The 24,304-nt window shown below is 40.8% G+C and overlaps 3 protein-coding genes across 3 annotated transcripts in view; 2 read left to right on the plus strand and 1 right to left on the minus strand.

Annotated features, from left to right (window-relative positions):
- PIAS3 (protein inhibitor of activated STAT 3) overlaps window positions 1-3,909 on the plus strand; it is a 26,429-nt gene extending 22,520 nt beyond the window's left edge. The window contains exon 13 of the mRNA XM_081122027.1: window positions 3,769-3,909. Coding sequence (XP_080978153.1) covers window positions 3,769-3,839 — 71 coding nt within the window. The 3' untranslated portion in view covers window positions 3,840-3,909. The remainder of the gene's footprint in view (window positions 1-3,768) is intronic.
- The window catches only part of POLR3C (RNA polymerase III subunit C), a 15,601-nt gene extending 9,909 nt beyond the window's left edge, over window positions 1-5,692 (minus strand). Inside the window, exons 1-5 of the mRNA XM_081122028.1 lie at window positions 5,493-5,692; window positions 4,039-4,205; window positions 3,029-3,284; window positions 2,733-2,918; window positions 1,315-1,403 (exon numbers count right to left, since the gene is read on the minus strand). Coding sequence (XP_080978154.1) covers window positions 1,315-1,403; window positions 2,733-2,918; window positions 3,029-3,284; window positions 4,039-4,185 — 678 coding nt within the window. The 5' untranslated portion in view covers window positions 4,186-4,205; window positions 5,493-5,692. The remainder of the gene's footprint in view (window positions 1-1,314; window positions 1,404-2,732; window positions 2,919-3,028; window positions 3,285-4,038; window positions 4,206-5,492) is intronic.
- A 15-nt stretch (window positions 5,693-5,707) lies between these two features.
- Window positions 5,708-24,304, plus strand: part of RNF115 (ring finger protein 115) — an 82,430-nt gene continuing 63,833 nt past the window's right edge. The window contains exon 1 of the mRNA XM_081122029.1: window positions 5,708-6,050. Within this exon, the coding sequence (XP_080978155.1) occupies window positions 5,949-6,050 (102 nt within the window). The 5' untranslated portion in view covers window positions 5,708-5,948. The remainder of the gene's footprint in view (window positions 6,051-24,304) is intronic.

Genomic DNA, 24,304 nt, shown 5'->3' on the forward strand with positions numbered 1-24,304 from the left:
CCCTGCTTAACATCCACCAGTGGCTCCCCCTGGCCTGCAGAATAAAGTCTACACCTTTTAGTCAAGAAGTATTTATTGATGTCTTGCCAGTATTCCAGGTGCCAGGGTCAAGATACTACCCTTGAGGAGTTTATAGTCTACCGAGCACAAAGACAAACATGTACAACAAATAAAAAATAATCTTAGCTACTTATAAAGGCTGTGAAGGTAAAATGGAAAAACATGGTAGTGCCTTAGGTAGAGGGTGGGAAATGGTGCACGAGCTGTAGGAGAACAGCATCTGAGCTGAGATCTGAGCGATTAAAAAGAGGCAACTACATGAAGATCTGTGGGAAAAGCATTTGAAGCAGAAGGAATACTAAAGGCAAAAGCCTGAAGACTTGAAAGAGTTCGACATGTCTGAGGAATGGAAAGAAAGAAGCTGAAACACAGTGAACAAGAGGAAAAATGAAAAGAGCTGAGGTGGGAGAGCCTTGTCTCTAGCAGATCTTGTAAAGACCCTGCTCATATAAGGGTTAATAATCTATAGTCAAGACTTGGGTGTCTTCTCAGAGTAATGGGAAGCTATTAAAGGAGTCTGAATCAGTGATATGGTGGAATTAAAAAAAACTTAGAAAGTTAAATAGGTAAGAATGCAGGTGGAGAGACGATTTAGGAGAGTGTTGGCAAAGTGCTGACTACAGCTGACAGTGGTTAGACTAGGATGATAGCAGTGGCAATGGTGAGAAATAGTTGGAGTTGAGGTAATTTTGGAAATTGGGCTGTCAGGTTTTACTGGGAGATTGGATGGTTCCTAGGATTTTGGCCTAGGCAAGTGGTGGTGTCCTAGAGGTGGCTGGCCTAGATCCTTTACTAAGAAGAGGAAAGCTGAGAGAGTAAATATTTGGGTGGGGAAAACAATTATTCTGTTTTGGCCATACTAAATTTGGGATGCTTATTAGACATCTTTATAGAGATGCTGAGAAGGCATTTGAAGATAAAAGCTCAGGCTTACATATATCTTTCTAGACTCATTCCTCACCACTGGTTCCCACGGGTCTTTATGTTCCAGATATACTGAATAACATAAACTTTTCCTAGGCCCTTTTTTTGCATACTTCTGCTACCTCTGTCCAATGACTGAAATAAGTTAAAGCCTCAGAAGGGAGACAGCAATGGAGTTCACTCTTCATTAGTCTATTGCTGGCTAATATTTAATGAAGTTCATAATCCTACTGCTTCTCAACCCAGGAACCCTTAAAGCCTCTTGGGGCTTATCTTACTGCTCTTCTGGCTTGCCTCAGGGTGAGACTCCTAATCAAAAAGCCCCATTACCTCTTTATCATCTGTGGTATGTTTTAGTCTCTTGGCCTTGGGCTCCCCAGTAGCATCGTCCTCAGACGATCTCCTCCTTTTACCTTTCCCTGCAAATGAAACAGTTGGAATAGTTAGGCTCATCTCATATGATGACAGGACATGACCAAACATGAGAGCAGGTGTCTCCCTATCCCAAGGACATCTGTAGCTTCCTCTAGTTTAGAGTTGCTCAGGAGGCGGAGTAGCTACAAGAAACTCAGGTAAATGATGAAGTTATCTGAAATTCAACATGTTAAAAAAGAAATTCATAATCTTAACCCTTAAACTGCTCCTGCTCTAATGTTTCCTTTCACAGTGAACAGCACCATCCTCCTCCCACATATGCACTTCAGACACATAGATGTCATTCTTGATACTTGTCTTCCTCACCACTTCTTTTTCCCCCTCTTTTTCAAATTCTCACCCAAGGATATTTTTTCCATTGCTTTTCAGAGAAAGTGGGGGTGGGGTGGGGTGGGGTGGAGAGAGAAACATCGATGTGAAAGAGGTACATCAATTGGTTGGTTGCCTCCCGCATGCGTCCCTGACCCCAACTGAGGCCAGGGATCAAGCCTGCAACTGAGGTATGTGCCTTTGGCCAGAATCGAACAGGGGACCCTTCAGTCCATGGGATGACACTCTGACCACTGAGCCAAACCAGCTAGGGCCCTCACTATTTCTATATATAATTTTTTACTGGTTTGTCTACATTTACCTTTGCCTCACCCTTTCTGTGCATAGAAAAATCTTTTAAAATGCAAATTAGATCATGTCACTTCTCTGCTTAAAATCCTTTAGTGATTTTCCTTTGCTCTTAGGACAAAGAACAGATACTCTACGAGGTCTTGTGGGATCTAGCCCCTGCCTACCTCCCTAACCTTATTCTCAGGGCTCTTTCCTTTGCACACCACGCTTTAACTAACTGACCTTCGTTCACTTTCTCAAATTCCCTGTTTTTTCCTCAGGACATATTATTCCCTTTGCCAAAAATGCTTATCCTCTGTACCCCTTCATACCTTACCTCACCAGCTGGTTCCTACTTCTGCTTCAAATCTTAGCTCAAATACCACTTTCTCAAAGAAGCATGTGCCACAAACTCCCAGATAACTCCAGTCCCGTTAGATATTTTCAAAACACCTCACACTTTTCCTTCATAGTACTTATTACAGTTTGTTAGTGATACACCTATTTGGTAATTTAATTAATGTAAGTCTCCTGTACTAGCCTTAAACCCCCAAAAGGCAGGGACCATAATGGTTTTTCATATTTTACACCTCAGTATCTGGCAGAGTAAATACTTGGTAACTGCTCACTTCATTCATTCATTCCTTCAACAATCACTGAGGAAGGATCCACAATTAGGGCAAATCATAGTTCCAGGGGTCAAAATTCCTTACCTATCAAGCTCAGTTTAGGAACCAGGTACATGTCCTTTTCATTGATGATAAGAGTGGGGGCAGGCTGCGGTGGCCCAGGGTCTGAATTCTCAGTGACAGGCACCAATGGGCAACGCTGCACAAAGTGCGTGTCTGCCAGTCGCACAAATGTGCTTGATACCTCAGCATAGTCCATGGTCTTACCATCTGTACAACAGGAGGAAAGAGGCAGGTGAGATGGCCTCAGAGAGCTGAGGGTCTGCTCCTGCAGCCAGCCAATCTATGCTTTTGTTGACAGCTGCTGGTGCAGTACTAACCCTCCATAGTTTCTGTGAGCCGGTCTGCCACTTTCTTCACGAGCGCCGACATCGTCATTTTGCCATTCAGCAGCAGCTCTTCAATAATCAGCTCTCCTGTGTCGCTGTACAGTGTTTTGGCAGTGTAGATGTAACGGGGGTACCGGAGCACTCGCAGCACCCGGCTGCACGAGGCCTCGTACTCCACCACCCCGCGCCTGTGCACCTGGTAAACCACCAGGTTGTGCTGGATGAGAACACAGAGGGCTTTTTTCACCTGGACGGGACCCGAAACAAAGAGGAGAAAGATCTGAAGACACAGCTCTTTATTACTGGCATTAAAAAAAAGTTTTCATTGATTTCAGAGAGAGGAAGGGAGAGGGAAAGAGAGAGAAACATCAATGATGAGAGAGCCACTGATCGTTTGCCTCCTGCACGCCCCCCACTGGGGATCGAGCCCACAACCTAGGCATGCGCCCTGACCAGGAATCGAACTGCGATCTCCTGGATCCTAGGGTGATGCTCAACTGCTGAGCACGCCAGCTGGGCTATTGCTGGCAATTTTTGCCCAACAGTTTACCAAGCTTCAGGAGACGGCTGGATAAGAATCTCTGTGCTGCCTTCCTCCTTCCGTTAGAATAGTAAGAATCACACATGAATTGGAGCAATCAGGAAGATTCCTTGCTATGATGCTTATAAACTCTGATCTTTGTCTTTCAAAGTACAACTTACTTCCCCTCTATCATTCTCATTCCTTAAAGGTAGTACTGAGATGCACAGACTCATTATGAATAAAGGAAGTATGGCAAAGGAAGAGCAAAGGTCTGCTTAAGAAGCAATGATGAGCGAGGAACACTTGGAGAAGCAGAACCTTGGGGCCTACATCTCATCCTCTCTCCCCATAAGTAATACTGTTCTGCTCCTGGGGCAGGCTTTCTCCCTTTCCATTTCGTGGGGTGGGGAATAACTATTCAAAGGTAGGTAAAAGAAATTCATGAAAATAAAAGCAAATTAGTATCATCCAAACATACCTGATCCAGTGATGTTCTTGTGTCATGGGCAATTACTCTTAGTGGCTGGCTGCCCGTTCTGATTAGGTGGACTCCAATTTTTTCCACGATCTCTCCAAAATGTTCTTGCAGCAACAAAGAACACAGCTTAATTTCTGCTTGAGTCATTGTACTAAGGAGTTTCAGAGCTAGAATAAAAAATAAAAAAAACTGTATGCTGGAAAGTTTTTCTTTTATGTTGGGTATAGAGCTGCTGAGTATAAATTCACTTAGTTTGTGACTTGTCATGTGATTTGACATTATATATCAAAAGCCTTAAAATCTTGCCTATCTTCAACCTAATAATTTCATTTTGGATACTCTGTTCTAAGGAAATAACAAAAACATGTTACTGTAGTTCTCTTCAGAATACTAGTATATTGGAAACAACCTAATGTCTAACAATAAGGAATTAATTCAATAAATTATGGTCCACCCATACAATGGAATGCTACTCCAACACTTTTGTATAATATTAGCATAGCCAATTATTCATTAAGTAAAAGAAGCAGGCTACAAAGCAAAATATAGAGGAAAATTTAAGAAAAAAAAGTATGAATAGAAAAAAACTATTATCCCATAAAGATAAATGTGACTATAGATCACATTTATCTTTATGGGATTGTGTGTAATTAAAAAAAAAACAAAAAACTTTATTGATTTCAGAGAGAGGAAGGGAGAGGGAGAGAGAGAGGTAGAAACATCAATGATGAGAGAGTCACACCCCCTGCTGGGGATCGAGCCCGCAACCCCGGCATGTGTCCTGACCGGGAATCACACCAGGAATAGAACCTCGATCTCCTGGATCAAAGGTCGATGCTCAACCGCTGAGCCACCCCCGGCTGGGCTGATTCTAACTTTCTTTAGAGATTGGGTGTAGTGATTTTGCAATGTGACAGACCTTCAATTCTACAGTTCATTGTTTGGAAGAATTTAAGGCCACTTCACAGCCTATTGGGAGTGAACAGGCCGTGTCTTTCCCAGTCCATAAAGGAAATGACAATTTAGAAAAAGAAATTAAGAGATAAAGGAAAGCTTTGCAACAGTGTTTCCAATAGGAGATGAGGTACGTTGTTTGCAGGGCAGTATTCAATTCTGAAATTTCTACTTTTTGACAAAGTAGACACAAACAGAAACACACTTAATTGACTATATAACTGCCTTTTTTTTTTTTTTAATCACAAGTGCTACCAAACATTGGTTTGCTCATTTATTTTTTTCCAATTCCTCAGAAGCCAAGTCTTTGCCTCTCAGCTTCAGCACCCCATCCCGCAGCCCTTCAGGGAAGCATCCCCAGGCCCTTTGCTATCTCAGAAGAGGGCTTCCAAGGAGCTTGGTCCTGCCTCTCTATTCCCGGGATGTAGGGTCCCAGTTCGGGACTGAGTCCCGTGGTCTAGAGACAGGGCCGCCCGGTTCAGACAGCGTTTTCCACTAACCTCTGGGTCACTGCAATCTAACGCCAAGTTCCCCTCGGCTTTGCGCGCCCCCACTGGCCGCCGGCGCAGAGGGGGAGCCCTCGGCCTTTTCCCGCAAGACCGACACCGAGGAGGACCCGGGAAAAAGGGAAACTACCGGCCGCTCTACCCCAGAGTGTCGCTGGTTTCCGGGGACGCTCTTTCTTTCTTCTCGCTGGGAGGTTGGAGGACCGACCAGCGGCTGAGGGAGGAGCTGCGGACGGACTCTCCTTCCGGTGCCTCTGACGCTGGAGGCGGGCCCTGCGTCGGCGTCGGCACTGCCGCCTCTGTGGGCCGGGTCCCTGACGTGACTGACGCGGGCTCGGAGCAGCGGGCGCGCTGAGGCAGCAGCGGGCCGAGGCGGTGACCGCAACCGGGAGGGAGCGGCCTCGGCGAGGGAGGCGGCCGCCCTCTCGGACCGCCGGACGAAAGAGAAAGATGGCGGAGGCCTCGGCGGCCGGTACCGGCGCAGGCGCCGCCGTCGCCCCGCACCGGTTTTTCTGCCACTTCTGCAAGGGCGAGGTCAACCCCAAACTACCGGTGAGAGCCCCGTGTCCCCTGCACTCGGGCGTGGATTCCTCGCCCCGGAGCCTCGGAATGGGTTTTAAGCTTCCGGAACACCCCTGAAATCGGTCCCCCAGATACTGCTGCCCACTGTTGTGCGGTCGCTGGCCCCAGACCCTGGCTCGGGCCTTGGTTCCCTAACGCCCTCCCAGCCTTGTCCCCACCCCCCGGACGCTCCACCTGCCCCTTCCTCCCTCTCCTCTCTCCTCTCTCCTCTTCTCTCTACTTGCCCTCTTTCCCCATCTTCTTTTCTTTCTTAGCAGGTTCTCCCCTCACAACTCGCCCCTCAATTTTCTTTTTAAAAATTACATATATATTGATTTTCTTAGGGAGAAACATCAATTTATTGTTCCATTTATTTATGCATTCATTGGTTGCTTCTTGTATGTGCCGTGACCCGGGATCGAATTCGCAACCTTGGCTGTGGGGAGGATGCTCTAACCAACTGAGCTACTGGGCCAGGGCTCCCCTGAATTCTTTCACTCTTCACCTTGTCTCCTTCTCACGATGACCGCCCCGCCCCCCTTTTTCTGCTGCTGTTCTCACACGAGACCTCCCCGCCCCAATCTTCTGTGAATCAAAATAGCGGATTGATAAGGACAGTCTCTTTTTGTTGTCTCTAGGGAAGAGAGGATTGGAAGGTAACTGGGGCGGAGGGGGATTTTGTTACTCAGTGGTTTGTGAAAGTGAAAACAGCAGTGTACTAATGACTTGCAGACTGCCCGCGTTCCCTACCACTATTGAAGGAAATGGCTTTAGGAAGGAGGCAGGACATACTGTTTCAACTTGGTTATTTAGGTTGTCATGCTGCCAGAGTCTTCAGCTCCATCTCCCTTTTCAGCCCCCCTCCCCCATTCTGTCTCTTCAATGAAAAGATCCAGGACAGAATGCCGGGGACTGCATCCTCTGACAGAAACTGGTTTTCACCCGTTTTTGCCAGACTTAGCCCCTAGAGAGGCAGTGCTTTGGTTGCGAAGAAAGTGCTTTTCCAGCAGGCTAGCAAAACCCTGAAGCTGTCTTGGGTTGTGTTATGGCTACTGCAGGGAGACCCACGCCAGAGAGTGTTAATCCTTTGGCCACCCATCTTTAGAATTAGTTATGATTGTCCTAAGAAGTATAAAGGTTCAGTCTTAAGATAGGGTGGCTCCCTAACAACTTAACTCTATAGTGTCTCAGATACAGTCCATGAGAAAGCCTACTGAAGTATGCATGTCTGTATGCCCTATTTCTTAGAAACACAAGTGGAGTTCCATGGATAAGCACCTAGAGGGCATTTTAACCTTACCACCTAAAAGTTATGCTTTTTCAGGCTTTTATGGCATTTTCTTTCTTTTCTATTTGCCCCAACCCTAACTTCACAGTCAGTTTCATTTTATGAAACAAAAAAATGTTAGCTTAGATGGCTGAAAATCTTTTTAAAAGAAAGGGCTTATTAGGCCATTGCTGGCCAAAAAGAAGACGGGTCTTGGAGCATAGAGTATAAATCAGCTTGGTAGGAAAGATAACATGTCCACCATCATCTCGGGAGTGTGCAAGCATTCTTATACATCAAGAAAGATGTAATCTGGGTGAAAGAATTTATATTAGCTAAAGGCAGAGAGGTGGGAGAGGTGAAGTGGAGCCAGCTCTGGGATAGGCACAATGTCCACAGAGCAATGTCCCCTTCTGGATTGGCTGTGGACAGCAGTCCGGAAAGCCCACAGATAAACAAGAAGCAGGGGCTCCTGGAGTTCCATGTTGCCTAGTTAGGGTAATCTGCCGAAATAGCCACCTGGAAATTAATCGGAAGTTCCAGAAGGGAATGGAAGGAATGTGAGCAGTCTTCTGTCAGAGTTGGTCCACAGCTATTAACAAGCTAATTGTTCAGTCTCTTTCTCTCACTCTCAGGCCTCTGTAATTTTAATTTAGAGCCTCTCAGAATTTTCTTCTTGTCACTGTACATATTAGTTTTGCTTGCCTCGTTATGCCCGTGTGTGCTTTGTGCCATATTTCAGTGCTGAGGAGAGCAGGTCCCTTATTTTTTTCCAGGGGACATCAGAGCTCCCAGACCTCTCACCACAGAGAGGGAGTCTGGAATTTGCCAACTGTGTATGATCAGTGATATGTGATGCCTCATCGAATATTGCGCCTTAGTTCTTCTGGCCTTTTTCCTCTCCCCCTGGAATGTAATGCTCTTTTAAACTGTGGTTGACATACGATATTAGTTTCAGGTGTACAACATAGCCATTTGACATTTATATACCTTACAAAGTGATCACCACAAAAAGTCCGGTATCCATCTGTTACCATACTTACCTCTTGTGGTATTTTAAGTTGTTCACTTATTTACCTTTAACGGTGAGGAAACAGTCTAACTTTCCACAACTTATATCTGTTCTTTTTACCACCTGAAGTCCTCGCTGCAAAGTGCTCTTGAAAAGGGATAATTTGAAAGACTAGGTGTTTTTCTAAGCCTTAGTTAGATGCCTGGAGGCATCACATTATTTGTGATGCCTGATTTGTAAATTAAGGCCTAACACAACTAAATATGACCGAATACTTATGCATACATACAAGGTTCTCTGCTGGGTGTCCTTAAAGCAATACCTAGGAGTATGGTTCCTGCCCTTAAAGATCTCACAGGTTTTTTTGGAAAGATGAGACAAAGATGGAAAAGTTAATGTAAGGTGAATGAAGATGGATAATATATGCCGTAGGATTCAGTGAAAGGGAGATGCGGTAGTGTTGGTAAGGTCAGGGAAAGAGTGAGAGAAGGATTTTAAATTGAGTTTCACAGGATAGGTAAAATTCAGATTGAGGTAGTAAAGGGAGAAACATTTAGTACATAGTTATGCATTTTTAGGAAAAGGTGCAGTGAGGTCAAGGGTAGAGTTTTTATTCATGGCCATTTAATATTATTGGTTATTATTTCATTGTCATTTCTTTATCCTTAATCCACACTGTCACCTTGAAAATGTTGGTTGTAGGAATGATCAGGTAGGTGGCTCTGCTACTGAAAAACCAACTCAAACACTGGTAAGTCAGTAATATGATTTTCATATGTATAGGACAACATTGAAAAGTTTTTTAAAATAACTTTTTATATAAATTTGAGATTCCCTCACTGTAAGTACTCATCATACATTAGGCATGCATTATTTCTTCTGCTGGACAAATGTGGGAAACCTGGATGTCTTTCTGAGGATAGCTAGACACAGTTCATCATGAATAAAGTTTTTCTTTGTCGTGATTTATTTTGCATCTCAAGAGGGTATTTTCCTCTTGTGCAAGTTGGATCACAGGACCCATCACCTGTGAGTACTGTACTCTCTGAACACCTAAGGTTGAGTATTGAGTTTTACATCAGCTTTTATTTATTTTAAAATGTATTTTTATTGATTTCAGAGAGGAAAGGCGACGGGGGGAGAGAGAGAGAAACATCAATGATGAGAGAGTCATTGATTGGCTGCCTCCTGCACGCCTCCGATGGATCGAGCCCGCCACCTGGGCATATGCCGTGACCGGGAATTGAACCTCGAAGCTCAACGGCTGAGCCATGTCCTGCTGGGCTACATCAGCTTTTAATGAGTTATTGCTAGGTAGTTTTCTTCACCCAGTCAGTGGGAAGGGCTGCTTCACAGCTCCCTAATCTCTTGCCAATTTGTTCACCACATAGTGGAATCATAATTTGTTTAGTGGGACTAGGTTGCAAGGTTTTTAAACCTCTTGCTTCTGCCTTCCCTTATCTCTAGGATATAGCACTTCTTGATACATTTGGAAGTATGTGAGACAATAGCAATAGCTTACCCAACGTTTGCCCTGAAAGTGCCCGTAGGTTTTTCTTGTCAGTCCTATGAAAGATTAACAGGCCCAGCTAACTTTAGTGTCTGTATTAGAAGAAATGGTTTTGGTTATAATTTCTGAGAGAGGTTGGAATATGCCTAAAGCTATATAGGTCAAGCCACATTTGGTTGAGTTAATTTGGTGAACTAACGCTCCTTACTCCTAATCCTGAGCCATCCATTTTAACTTTGTGTATCTTTGGTTTGGATCTTCTCAGATAAAAGAATAAAAAGTTTCATGTAGAAAGAAGACATGAAATGTGGGGAAACCATGAAGAGAATTTTAAAATGAAAATAATATTCAGTAGTGTTGTTATGTTAGGTTTCAAAAAAGAGTCTCTATTCTACAAGTATTGGTTTAGAAATTTCTTTATGTATTTAAGAATGTTTTCCTATTTACAGTGAAAATAATTTCAGTAAAGTTTAGTGAGTACTAAACTTGGATTTTAAAATAAGAGGTTTTGATTATATGGTCTGAAATCCCAGGGTTTAAACTTTATATATGATTGAGTAAACGTATATTTTTGAGTCATCAGATGATAGAAGAAATTAAGTAACTTAAAATTATTTTCAAAACACCAGAAGCTTCTAACTCACCTGATTATCCTATTGAGAGACAATATAAAGTCAAAACTGATGGAGTTACTATGCTACATCGAGGGCTGACTGGGTAGCACCACAGAGGGCTTTGTCACAGGATGTAAAGGTGTCATTCCATCCCTGCACTCCCTTCTCCCCCTTTAAAATCAAGGCCAGGGAATATTACTTTGTGAGGCTGAATCTGGTAGTCACCATTAAAGAGGTGAGATAAATCATATGCAGAGTAAACTACTTTTGATGAGGGTGGTTCTTATGTGGTTTATAGAGATCAGAGTATTCAAATCCAGATAAGAGACCAGTCTAACTAAGGACTGCCAGTGTATTGCTTACCTCTGAGGCTCTGCCTGAAGGAACTGGCAGGCTTTCTCCCTCTCCCATTTCCTTATTATATCACCTTCTTTGATCTAATAAAATGTCAACCTTATCAATAAGTAATGTTTCTAGCTTGTTTTTTTATTAGATGCTCCACAAGTCATTATCATTGTGCTGTACTTGTTATGGCTCTAATACAGGAAAACTTTTTTAACCACTCATTATTAATAAGAGTAGCTAAAAAGTAGATTTCGTAAAGACTTTGTGACTCAAAACTCTAAGCTCACTAACCTTGCTTTTTACATTGCATGATTCTTAGGAAGATCCCAGAGTTTTGTTTAAGTAAAGTTAGCATGTTGTTGAACTGGGGGAAGGAATTTTGTAATTTGAGCTGGGTGTGAGAGGTTTTAATTCTGTTATTGGTGACTTATCAGCTGAAAAGTCTATTTCATTAGTATCAATCTGGTTCTATATAGCAGTTGCTTATTAAGTATTTCTTGTAGTGGCTTTAGTGTTGTGAGATCTAAAAGGCTTGAGTGGTACGAAATGTAGGTACTACCACATGAGGTTTGAACATACAGTGTCAGTAAATATATTGCCTGCAAGGACCTAGAAATAAGATAGATGTATTCTTATGGGTAGAAGGCTCGTTTTAGTCTTAATTCTACTGATAGACATGTATATAATGGGAAAATCTGTGGGACTTTTTCAGTATGGGGAAGAATTAAAGTTAAACTAACTGCAGATGAAATTTTTTGTATTTTGGAGGGAAGTACTGATTGGGTGCTAACACTGTTTTTGTATGTTTAGTTCAGGGAGAGGTCTTTCAGATGGCCATCTTAGAAGAGGAAAGAAGGTGTGGGTTGCTTCTTACTCTCTATAGTCAAGTTAGAAGGGGTCTAAGAATAATAAGCCTGTGCTGCCCTGGCTGGTTGTTGTCCAGTGGTTAGAGCATTGGCCCGTGCACTGAAGGGTTCAGTTTCTGGTTAAGGGCAGTACCTGGGTTGCATTTGGGAGGCAATGGATTGCTTTGTCTCTCCCACATTGATCTCTCTCCCCCTCCCTCCCCCTCCTTCCCTCTCTTCCTCTCCCCCCTCCCCCTTCCACTCTCTAAAAATCAATGGAAAAAATATCCTCTGGTGAGGATTAACAAAACAAAACAAAACAAAACAAAACAAAACAAAACAAAACAAAAATTGAGTTGATCTTTAAAAAAAAAAAAAGCCTGTGGATGGTGACTTCTTATTCATCTCTCCACAGCTTAATAATGAGCAGTACAGGAAATAGCACAGAGCAGTGTTTCTCAGCCAAGGACAGTTTTGCTCTCCAGGAGATATTTGACAATGTCTGTAGACATTTTTAGTTTTCAAACTGCAGGGGGGTGGGATGAGGTGGTAGAGGGTTGATTTAGGCATAGCTGTAAGGCCAGGGAACTGCTAAACATTCTACAATACACTGGACAGCCGCGACAACAAAGAATTAACCGGCCCAAAATATCAGGAGTTCTGAGGTTGAGGAACCTTGGTGTAGGAGGATAAAGGGGTATTCATTGCCTTCTTAAGTCTTAAGTCAGTGGTGCTTAAGGTTTTGTTCTGATACAGCTTTGATTTCTAATTTTGGGATCCTGATGAGAATTTTCAGCAGAATAATTGAGGCCATATATAATTTTAGCCAAAGTGCTGATGGGGAGGGATCGTTTAGAATAGTGGTTAGTGGTTGCTATTCCATTTATAGCAGTAACTGTTGGGGTCATTTTATCTCTTTGTGGTTACTGAGACCAGAGGAATTGAATCACTCCTCTCAAGTTACACATTGTAGGGTAACTTCTGAAAGAAAAGTATCCAAATTTTTTGTTATTTGGGAATTAATTGGAGTGGTAGCACGCATGCAGCTTATTAAGGCATCTGGAAATTCTAGTTTGAAAATAAAACAGAAAGCAGACGACAAGCCTAACTTTCAGTTTTTCTGTAGCTCATTTTAGCATTAGTCAAGTTTTACTTTCTGTGTTTCTCTTATACCTCTTAGCCCAGGAGATTTTGTGGTTAAACTTTGTTTCTTTGAACTTGGTGGAGAGCGTAAAGTTTTATCTTGTTCTAATACTAATTCTTCATGCCGAGTCATCTGAGTCGGTTTATAATGGTATATCCCACTGTAAATTGATACAGAGGTGCCCTTATTGGAAGCTTGAATAATGAGCATTAAGAGAAATTGACATATATCATCTTTGATTGAAAGGTATTGTAGGAATGAGCAGCTCTTAATTGTAGAGAGATAGGGCCTTTACTGTAGTAGAAACATTTGAGGTAGTTCTTATAGTTTCACATGCAGAAGTGTAGGTTAGATTCTGAAAGATTTTGAAAATCTTTTTAAGTTTAATTGTTAGCAGTTCATAGTTCCTTAGAGGTCTCCAGAAGACTGTTGTCAAATAGTTGGCTCTGGTGATTTGTAAACTAGGCACATTTTTTGTATGTTAAATAGGTTGTCCAGCCCCATTTCCCAAAATAGGCAGTTTTGTTTTTCTTGAAAATCTGCCAAAATAGGTAATCTCTCTTCCTGATAATTTCAACAAGTGTCACAGGGAAGTTCTTCACGTCCTTGCTGCTCACTTTTATGTGCAGATTTGAATAGATATTAAACCTAGAGAACTGTCTTCCAGTAAATGTTTTATATTTACTTTTCCCTATGCGTAGAGTTTACTTTCTCAAAAGAAAGAAAGAAGAAATCCTATAGTTCTATGCCCTTTTCTACTTTGTTTCTGGGTGAACTGAGACCTGCAGGTATCCTACAGTGATGCTGATCTTCTAGCCTGATGGTTCTCAAACCTGTCAGATCTAGTGCCCTCTTTTTATAATATATATTTTGAAATGGTCCCTTTAATGAAAGGAAATTCATAGGTAATAACAACTTTCCTGAACATACATTTTGTTTTTTTAAAAAATGTTTTTATTGATTTCAGAGAGTGGAAGGGAGAGGGAGAGAGAGAGAGAAAGAAACATCAGTGATAAGAGTGAGTCATTAATCGGCTGCCTCCTGCTTGTGTCCCCTATTGGGGATGGAGCCCACAACCTGGCCATGTGCCCTAACCAGGAATTGAACGGTGATCTCCTGGTTCCTGGGTCGACTCTCAACCACTGAACCACGCTGGCCAGGCTACACATATGGTTTTTTAAAAATTAGCTGTAAGATAAAAGATAAATAAAAAGAATATAATGTAAGACAAAATAACATACATTTCAATCTGTAAATACTCAGGTGTCCATAAAGGGAAGATATCTATATTGTATTGGCACCAAGCATAGACATACTAGCTACCTGAGTGGACTGCTATTAAGGGTATTTGCAACTTAAATACTGTGAGAGGCAAACCAGCAGAATGGTGAATAATTCTTGGTAAAGGTACAAATGAAGTATAATTTCTCTCACTTTATTCAGTGGTGGTTTTTCTGGACATTTAGTGCATATTAAAATTATGTGGAAGACTTGGTGTTTATAAGTACAATGGAGTTAGGTCCTAGGCTTTGATAATGATAAAGATATTTTTAACTACTTAACTGTCCATGTGAAATTTAAGAATAGAGTCATTTCTTTGTGCTGGAGTTTCCTATGCTTTCCTGGCTCCTGTGCATTATATGCCAGTAGCATTTCTTAATAGCTATGACAACCAAAATATTTCAGTAGATGTCCAAAATGTCCCATAGGTAACTGTTTTGTCTTCGTTGAGAATGCCTTTTAGTCTTCTAGGAAAACATTTTCCTATTTTATTATTCACTCTTCTTTTCTCTTATTAGTCACTGCTTTAGCATAGTACTTTTCGTATATTGCAAGATTCAATTTTGTCCTTCAACCTTGGTTTGCTTTTCCTTTAGGCAGTTTTTCCTTTATGCCTTTAAATGTCTCACTTCCTCACCACTCTTACTGCTACTTCCTTTTCCATGAGTGTTTACAACAGTGCCTGGTACATAATATTTATTCAGTAACTGTTGAATGAAGGAATTGTAATCATAGGCTTTTTCTTCTTGCCACTTTCTGCTTTTGTACATGTTAAAAATCATGGAGATATTTTTTGTTTCATAAAACAAAAAAAAAAGGTTGGCTTACAGCAAAGGACCGTAGAGTTGGAGCCTCTTGTTTTTTGTTTTTGTGGGTATTTTGGTTTTTTTTTGAAAAATATATCTTTATTGATTTCAGAGAAAGGGAGAGGGAAAGAGAGAGATAGAAACATCAATGATGAGAGAGTCATTGATTCGATGCCACCTGCATGCCCCCCACTGGGGATCAAGCCTGAAACTGGGGCATGCCAGTGCTTAACTGCTGAGCCACCCCAGCTGGGCTGTTTTTGTTTTTTGTTAATCCTCACCTGAGGATATTTTTTCCATTGATTTTTTAAAGAGAGTGGAAAGGTGGAGGGAGAGAGAAACATCGATGTAAGAGATACACATTGATTGGCTGCCTCCCACACCTGCCCCAGCTGAGGCTCAGGAACAAACCTGCAACCCAGGTGCATGCCCTTGACCAGGAATTGAACCTGCGACCCTTCATTGTGCAGACCAGACTATCTAACTGCTGAGCCACACTGCCAGGGCTGAATCTTCTGTAATTTAAGCGGTAGTGTGAGGTAGTTCATTCTCAGACAAATTTATTAAGCTGTCGGTTCCCTGATTGTAATTTATAGTGCCAGTTATTAGGTTCTTATCTTGTCATATGTTCACTACTGAATGTTTAGAGGAATTAATCTTTTTAGTTCAAGACAGCTAGGTTGAGGAATGGAAATTTTGTATCTTGGACTTGTTGGTTTGAAAAAATTATATTTTGATTGCCTATGTAATATGAAACTATAATGGTACATTTACTTTTTGTTTAATAACATGTAAAAGGAAAATTCAGCAAGTTAGCTTTTATTGCTAGTCTTAATTTACATGTTTTAGATTTAAAAGTGGTTGAAAGTAATATTAAGTGAGAATCATGAAAGTGTTTAATTCCTCAAGTTTTCAATCTGATTTTACTCATCACTAAAATTATTGGTTTTATTATTCTGTGCCAAGTGGAGGTGCTGATTCAACAAGGGAGACTTGTTTTAATATTATATTAGAATTTTGTTGTAATATACAATATTAGGTGAGCAGATTCAGAGTTCCTGAGGTTTTTATTCAGATTATTAGCATAACATAGGTCTTTCTCATCCTACAAAGGATTCCAGAAGTATGTCTATTCTGTTCCTGAGTGTAATGAAGTCTGGATATTTTCTTTGAGCACACACACATACACTCTCTCTTTGTGAAGTACAGCACTTTGAAATCTGTGTATGTTTGATAATAATCTTAAAGTAAAAGGCACTAGATCATGCAATATCAATAGTCTGTTTGCATTCATTCAACAACTATTGGTTGCCCTAGCTGGTTTGGCTCAGTGGTTAGAGTGTCAGCCCACAGACTGAAGGGTCCTGGGTTTGATTCCAGCCAAGGGCACGTACCTTGGTTGTGGGCTCGATCCCTGGCCCAGGTTGGGGCACATGCAGGAGGCAGCCAATCGATGTGGGTCTCTCACATCGATGTTTCTCCTTCCCTCCTTCCCTCCCTCCCTCCCTCTGAAAAAGCAATGGAAAAAAATATCCTCAGGTGAGGATTAAAAAAACTATTGGTGCTTACTATATTCCAGGAGCTGTGCTAGTACTTGTTCTGTGTACAGGAGGAAGTAAAGAGATTCATAAAATGTTGGGGAAAATGAGTAGTGGAATTAGAATTGAAATATTTTCTGATCCTTTTGACTCTGTGTTTAAACATTAAAATAATGTAGCTATCTCAAGATTAGAGCAAATGCCTTTTTGCCCATTTTAGATTTGAGCTGTGTTTAAAAATTTTAGGAAAGGGTTTTCAGAATAAATAGTCTGGCTGCAGGCTGTGGAACTAATCATGAGCCCTTATTTTGCAGCTGTTACCAGCCATTTCTCTAGGTGGTTTTATTGATTTTATTAATTATATATAAATGTTGTTATAGCATTGTAGGAAAAAAAGTTTTAATCTTTAAATAAATTATTGAATCTTTCAAAGTCCTTAGTTATCCTTTTCTGTAAAATTAGACAGTTATGCTTATTATCTATGGTTTAGTGATTTGAGCTTTTGGGTATTTTTGGATTTTGTGCAGGAGAATTTTGTTCTGTAGTTCACTGAATTATCTTTACTGGGATTTAATTTTTACTTCTGAAATGAACCTCCTTTATTAGTTACAAACTGTATTCTCTTGTTGTACTATAATGAACAATCTTGAGAATGTTAGGATTGAGGACATCATAATGCAAAGCGATATGTTCTTAATGCTGGTAATGTTGATTGAATAAGTTAAAACCTCATTTTTTAGAAGATTTGGGATTCAGTGACAGGGAAATTTGGCCTGGGATAATTTCCTTTTCAGGACTGTTTTATAAATATCTCTCTTTGTTTCTTTTATTCTTAAAGTTCTATTCAGTTAACTCATTATATTCATACTTGGTAATGGTCAATGGCTACTTCAGTCCAGTTTGTATGTGACCTTTCCTGACCTGAATGTCCCTGAAGTGAATTAGGTCATACTTTTAAAGTTCTCTTATCCCATTGACAGAAAGTCTATACTAGAATTCCAGGTATATATGGTGTACATCAGAGGTTCTAGGATTGCTCCATGGGCACATGGTAGAAAGGAAAGCACTAAATTACTTAAAAGTCTGATATTTAATCGAAAGGTATATTTAAAAAAAATATTTTTATTGACTTTTAGAGGGAGAGAGAAAGAGAAACAAAAGATATGAGAGTAGAACATCCGTAGGCTGCCTCTGGCAGGCTGCTGACAGGGTTCAATCCTGAAATCTGGGCATGTGCCCTGACTTGGTACACGTGAGGACACCCAACCAACTGAGCTGCACTGGCCAGGGCAAAAGGCCTGTTCTTTATTCCTTTTGGTTTTAAACTGATACTTTAACGTGAAATGATGCTGATAGATGGTGATTTTAAAAAAGTATTGAGCCTGCAATAGGTGGTGATTTTAAAAAGTATTGAGCTGGGGATTGAGCCTGTACCCGAGGTACTTGCCCTTGGCCGTAATCGAACCTGGGACCCTTCAGTTGGAGGGCCAATGCTTGAAGCACTGAGCAAAACCAGCTAGGGCTCATTGCCTTTTAATTTCAGGTTATTTATTTTCCCCCACTCATCAGCACAGTGTTTGGAACATAGAGCTTAGAATATATAGTGGAACCTCGGTTCTCAAACTTAATTTGTTCCAGAAGGCTGTTCGAGAAGTGATTTGTTCGAAAACTGAATCATTTTCCCCTTTAGAAATAATGTAAATTGAATTAACCTGTTCCAGACCCTGAATGATTCCCTGTTTTAACCTTTCTTATATACAGTACATGTCTAATGTACTGTTTAATCTATAAATAAACACTTTAAAAACAAAAAGGATGTGAAATTTAAGTGAAAATTTAACAAAAAGGAAATGAAATGTACAGTTAAAAATGAAAATTTACATATACACTAGAACTTTAATGTTGAGAGCTATTGATGACTGAATATGGAGAGGAGGGATGGAGGGGGTGGAGGGATGTTATTGTTTGGAAGGGGAGTCCTTTCCATAAAAACCTCAGGTGGCTCTTCTTCTGGGCCTCTTTCCCTCTTGTCTTTTTGCTCCACTAGGACTTGCTTTTTGCTCCACTAGGACTTGCTTCAGGCTCCCCGAGCCTCTGTCTCACTAAACACCTATCCAGTGATGTTTGTTTTGCCTGCCTTTTAATACTTGCCTGAAGTGAAACACTGCACTGCCATTGAACAAGTTTATTGCAGAGTTTGCTACTTATCTGTCAGGGTGATGTTTCTCAGTAAAACTTGGCATTTCACCCAGTTTCCCAAGCATTTTCTTGATTAGTGAAGTAGGAATATCCTTCTTTCCCTCCTCTTCCTTTGAAGAGAACTCAGCTGCCATCTGTTGCTGTTCCCTCTGAAGGTCTTGGAGTTCCTCGGTGGTCAGCTCAGTGCTGTGGAACCCCACCAACTCTTCCACATCATCACCATCCACCTCCAAGCCCAGAGACTTGCCTAGGGAAACAGTATCCTCCACAACAGACGCAGGTTCATCCTCAGAGCCCTCAGAGTCTCTTTCAGCAACAGACTTCAGGCCACAGTTTGTTCCAGACTGATTGCATGGCTCTGGAAGACACTTTCTCTGCATGCTTTGTCTGTGAACCTCAAGCAAGGATATTAAAATGGTCCTTCCAGAACTCACTAAGAGTTAAATTAGTTTCAGAGGCTACCTCAAAACACCTTTGAAGCAGTGCCTTGTGTAGAGTTTCTTCAAATTAGAAATGACCTGCTGGTCCATGAGCTGAATGACCCTAACGGAGATGAAGCTGTACTCCTTCACCAACTCAGCCTCCAAGCCTAACGGTGGGCAGGAGCATTGTCCACTACAAGAAGTGCCCTGAGTGGCAGTTGTTTTTCCAGGAGGTATTTCTTCACACTTGGGGCAAACACTTCATGAATCCACTCAGCCCTCCACATCACATTCAACTTGTTTTTCATGACATTATTTTTCTTGAAAACATGGGTTTTCAGAGTAGATGAGCAGAGGCTTCACCTTAAAGTCCCCACTCGCATTCCCACATAACGTCAGCCTTTCCTTCACTGGCAATGACTTCTCCTGTGTGATGTAGGTCCTCTTTGGCGTTTTCCAGAAGATGCCACTATCTTTTTTTCTTTGTTTTTATTGATTTTAGAGAGAGGGGAAGGGAGAGGGGTAGTGAGATGGAAACATCCATGAGAGAGAAACATAGATTGGCTGCCTCCTGCACCCCCCCCACCAGGATGGATCCTGCAACCTGGGCATGTACCCTGGAAATTGAACCGGCAACGTCTTGATTCATGGGTCGATGCTCAACCACTGAGCCACACCGGCCAGGCCAGAAGAGGCCTGTTTCATTACAGTTGAGCTCCTGTTGGGGAACACATCCCTCAACCTCTTCATCTTTTTGAAATTTTGTCATGAAATTATCAGCAGCTACTTTGTTAGAACTGGCAGCCTCCTCATGCCTCACTACCCTATGAATGCCACTTCTTTTCTTAAATTTATCGAACCACCCACTACTAGCCTTAAACGAATCACTTTCAGCATTAGTTCCAGGGGTGTCTTTGAGGAGGTCAGCATGCAGCATCTTCGCTTTTTCACATATCATTGCCTCTGAAATTTTATCACCGGCTAACTGCTTTTCATTTATCCAAATCAACAGTTTTTCTGTCTCTTCAATTGCTTATGTTCATCGTTTTGTGAGCACTTTCTCACACATAGCAACATCAGCACTCTAGATGGCTTCTTTATATTTTAAGATTGTGCTAATCATAGGTTTTGCCATGCCATACATGGTAGCCAGATCAGACATGTGAGTACCTTTACATATCATACTTTACAATTATTTCTTTTTTAAGCGCTATTGTTGTTCTCACAACTTTCCTTTCACTTTGCTGCTGTCACTAACCTTCTTAGGACCCATGGTGACTTATTGCACGGATTTAATAATAATAAGCAGCAACAAAAGCAAAAAATCATGAAAATATTCTCAGCACAATTTCCTGACATGTTAACAATGCCAGGGTTAGCAGTAAATTGACTTATACTCTGGCATTCTCTCCTTTGTCACCTGAGAGACGCATGACTGATAATACAGGTATCAGCCAAAAGGGTTGTTGGATCGAGAAAGTTTTGTTCAACAACCAAGACATTTAAAAAAAAATTATTATCATTTTTGTTAATCCTCACCTGAGGATATGTTTTCCATTGATTTTCAGAGAAAATGAGAGGGAGAGGGGAAGGGAGGGGGGGAGAGAGAGAGAAACATCAATGTGAGAGAGACATATGGATTGGTTGCATCCTGTAAGCACCCCGACTGGGGCTGGGGATTGAGCCTGCAACCCAGGTATGTGCCCTTGACCAGGAATTGAACCCCTGACCCTTTGGTGCGTGGGCCGATGCTCTAACCACTGAGTCACACCAGCCAGGGCTCAAGACATTTTTTTCCATGAACAACTTGGTCAAGAAACGAATTGTTTGAGATGGGAGACATTCAAGAACTGAGGTTTGACTGTATTTGCTGAATGCATGAATGTTGTCAATTTATGTAAGAAGATTCTGTCAGCCTAAGCTGAAACTAAGAAGATGAAATTTTCCTCCAAACGGTGGCGGTATACATTAGTGTTAAACAGAGAACTTTCATAGCTGAAAGTTTTCCTTAAAGAAAGGTTTTATTGAGCCAAAATACTAGCCAAAAAAAGACCAGGTCTGGGGCACAAAAGTCTAAACCAACAGCATGTGGGTAGGTGGAAAAACACTACCATGCCTGCTGGGTAAATAAGAAGCAGAGGCTCCTGGGTTCTGTGGCACCTGCCTATTCTCGCTTTTGGATTATCTCAGAAATAGCCACCTGGAAGTTAATATGGAGTTCCAACAGGCAAGAAAGAGGATGAGCTGTTTTTTGTCAGCTGGTTTTTTGCTATTAACAGGAGGACGACTGTTCTGTTCCTCCGTCTCACTCTCCAGGGGCTTTAATTTAATTTAAAACATTTCAGAATTTCTTATCAAGAGCTAAAGGCAAATGTTTTGGATCATTTACTATTTTATAACTATGTCACTGGATTGTTGCCCTTCTTGCTGCCTTTTACTGTGAGCAAACAAATCTTTTCTGGCTGTATTGTGTTGTATGAGGTTAACTTTTTCTCTGATAATTCTTGTAGTTCAGTCTGGGTTTTTTTTTTCTTAGAAAATTTGGCTTCTTGTCCATCTGATCAAACTTATATCAAGTAACTCTTTGTTCCATGACCTCATTTTCTGCCTTGCTACACAATGAGCTAAAGAAGGTTGGTTGATTATATACACCCCTGTTTGGACTCCCTGATAATGTCAGTGTTCAGTCATGGCCTGGAATGAAGGAACAAAATGATGAAAGTTGTGAATATTACTATTATTAGGGAGTGAGACCATAAATATTAAGGCAGTTATGGCCTGGAAATGAATCACAGCTCTTCAAAGCCTATTTAAATTATATAGGCATCTTTGTATTTTAGAACTGTGGCCTAATGTTTTACTTATTTGTAAGCTGGTTTTCTTCCTGATTAATAGCTGGGGGGACAAGTGCTTAAGATTTTTTGAGTTGAGAGAACTAATTTAAAAATGCTTAAACAGGAAATTTGTCCTTTTATTTTATTATTTTATTTTATCAACCCCTTTTTTTAAAATCTTGGTATTTTTCCATTGCTTTTCGGGGGGGGCGGGGAGAAACATTGATGTGAGAGAGACACATCGATTGGTTGCCTCCAGCACGTGTCCAGACCAGGGCTGGGAATTGATCCTGCAACCAAGGTATGTGCGCTTGGCTGGAATCCAATCTGGGACCCTTCAGTCCATGGGCTGACTCTGTAACTGCTGAGCCAAACCGACTAGGGCAGGAAACTTGTCCTTTTAAATGAGTGGTGGGCCATATTAATTAGCATGATGACTTTCTTGTTTTCCTGGATAGTTGGGGAGACAAGTAAATAAGGACAGCACTTGTGCTCTAGTTTTACAGATGGAGAAACAGGTCTTCACAACGACCATGAAGATAATGGTGGAACTGGGAACAGAACTCAGAAGTTCTGTTCTCTAGTTTTGGGGTTCACTTGATGCTTTTGAAAAGGAAATGGAACTTGGATTGAAAAGGGATAATCATAGGGGGGATTATTAGAAAAATCTCTAGAAAAAAGCAGGATCTTTGACCTAGAGATATAAATTTGGCATGAAATTCAGGATGTTTTGTGTTGGCCTAGGATCTGTGATGTGTTTCACTTTGTGTTCCTAATCTTTCTAATTAAGAGTTCCTGAACTCTTGCTAAGTGATACTCAGAATATGAATAAGGGATTATGAGTAACAACATATGGTCTTAGATTTTTTACTCTGTCACAAGAGACAAAATAGGCTTTTGTTTTAGATAAAAAAACACTTAGACGTTGATAGTGAATAGGTAGCAAAGCTGTGAACCTGGGAAATAGTCTTTATTATATTTCATATACTGAATAAATATTAGATACAGATTTGGATAAAGTTCAAAAATGTATAAATTTCACTGTGGGACTTAATATAAATTGGTCCTGGTTAATTGTCCTGCCAAACTCTTACATTTTGTGATAATTGATACCTTGAAATATTAGAAGGAAAAGAAATGAATGCATTAAAACTATGTGGGGACTAAAAATATATACTTTTCCTCCCATCTTCTAAGTTCTTCTAGCTGGGCTAATAATCAAATTAACAGAGACAGATTAACAGAAAATATTTTTTAATACGTGTGCATGGCAAATTCACATAAGCATGAAAATTCCAAAGGCAAAATTGGGTATGTATGACATTTTGGATTTTGGACAAAGGACAAAGCATGGGAGAGACTGGATCTTATATTTCAAAAGTGAGAATGAGCGAATTACAGCTAATTGAGGAAGAGCTAAACATACCTGACAGGTAAATTTTTGCTGGGCAACCCAGAAACAATGAGATGGGGTAATTTAGTAAACAAGCCTGCTGGACACCTTTCTATTTACACATGCTTGATTCAAACTAGGCTGAGAATGGTAAGATTTTTTTTCCTGAAGCAGGATTTTCTATCTGAATCTCTTGGGCAGGAAAGAGAGGAGAGCCAAATGGTTTTTTTTCTGAGTCTTTTGTCAGTAACCAGCTTAAAATCAATATCCCCAAAGGCAAAATTTTGGTCCTCTTCAATCACCCTTTCCTTTTCTTTCCTATATTATAAGTGCTTTTTGTCCTCTTGAGCTGTTCTAAGTGGGTAAGCATCAAGACTAAGCTGTATGTAGGGAGTTGTTCCTGATTCTGACTGTTAATGGTGAAAAATATTCCTGCTTGTAGATTTGTTAGATTAAGCAGCAGTGAAACACCTGAAACACTTCATTCAGGTATACCTGCTACTGAGTATCTTCACTAGAGTAGTATATAATAAATTTTCAGACTCTAGGTAGAAAGTGGCTTACTTTGGTAGAAACAGCTGGGTTCCTATTTCCAGTTATTCTGGATATACATCTTAGGTTTGTTACATATCTCTTTTATACATGAAATGATAGAAATGACTTAATGAAATTTTTTATTGATAAGACTTCGTTATTGTGGGGCTTATATGCATTGGCAATATTTGGTATTGAAGATTGATATAATAATATTTAAACAGAGGAGAGATTTCCATAATACCATACATATGATGGGTGCTTAATTTATTATTCTTGGTTTGTCCTTTCCTCTTCTGCCAACACAGACCCCTTATGTTTAAAATTCAAAACTTTGTGTTTGAGTATATCAGTATGATACTAAGGCCAAGGCCTAGGTATTGGGGGAGTGTAGAGACAGAGAGACTGTTTGGTTTTTTGTTGTTGTTATTTTTAAATCCTCACCTGAGGATATTTTTTCCATTGCTGTACGGACAGTATGGAAGGGGGAGAGGGAAGGGA

The sequence above is a fragment of the Miniopterus schreibersii genome, assembly GCF_964146895.1.
Source record: "Miniopterus schreibersii genome assembly, chromosome: 19".
NCBI lineage: Eukaryota > Metazoa > Chordata > Mammalia > Chiroptera > Miniopteridae > Miniopterus > Miniopterus schreibersii.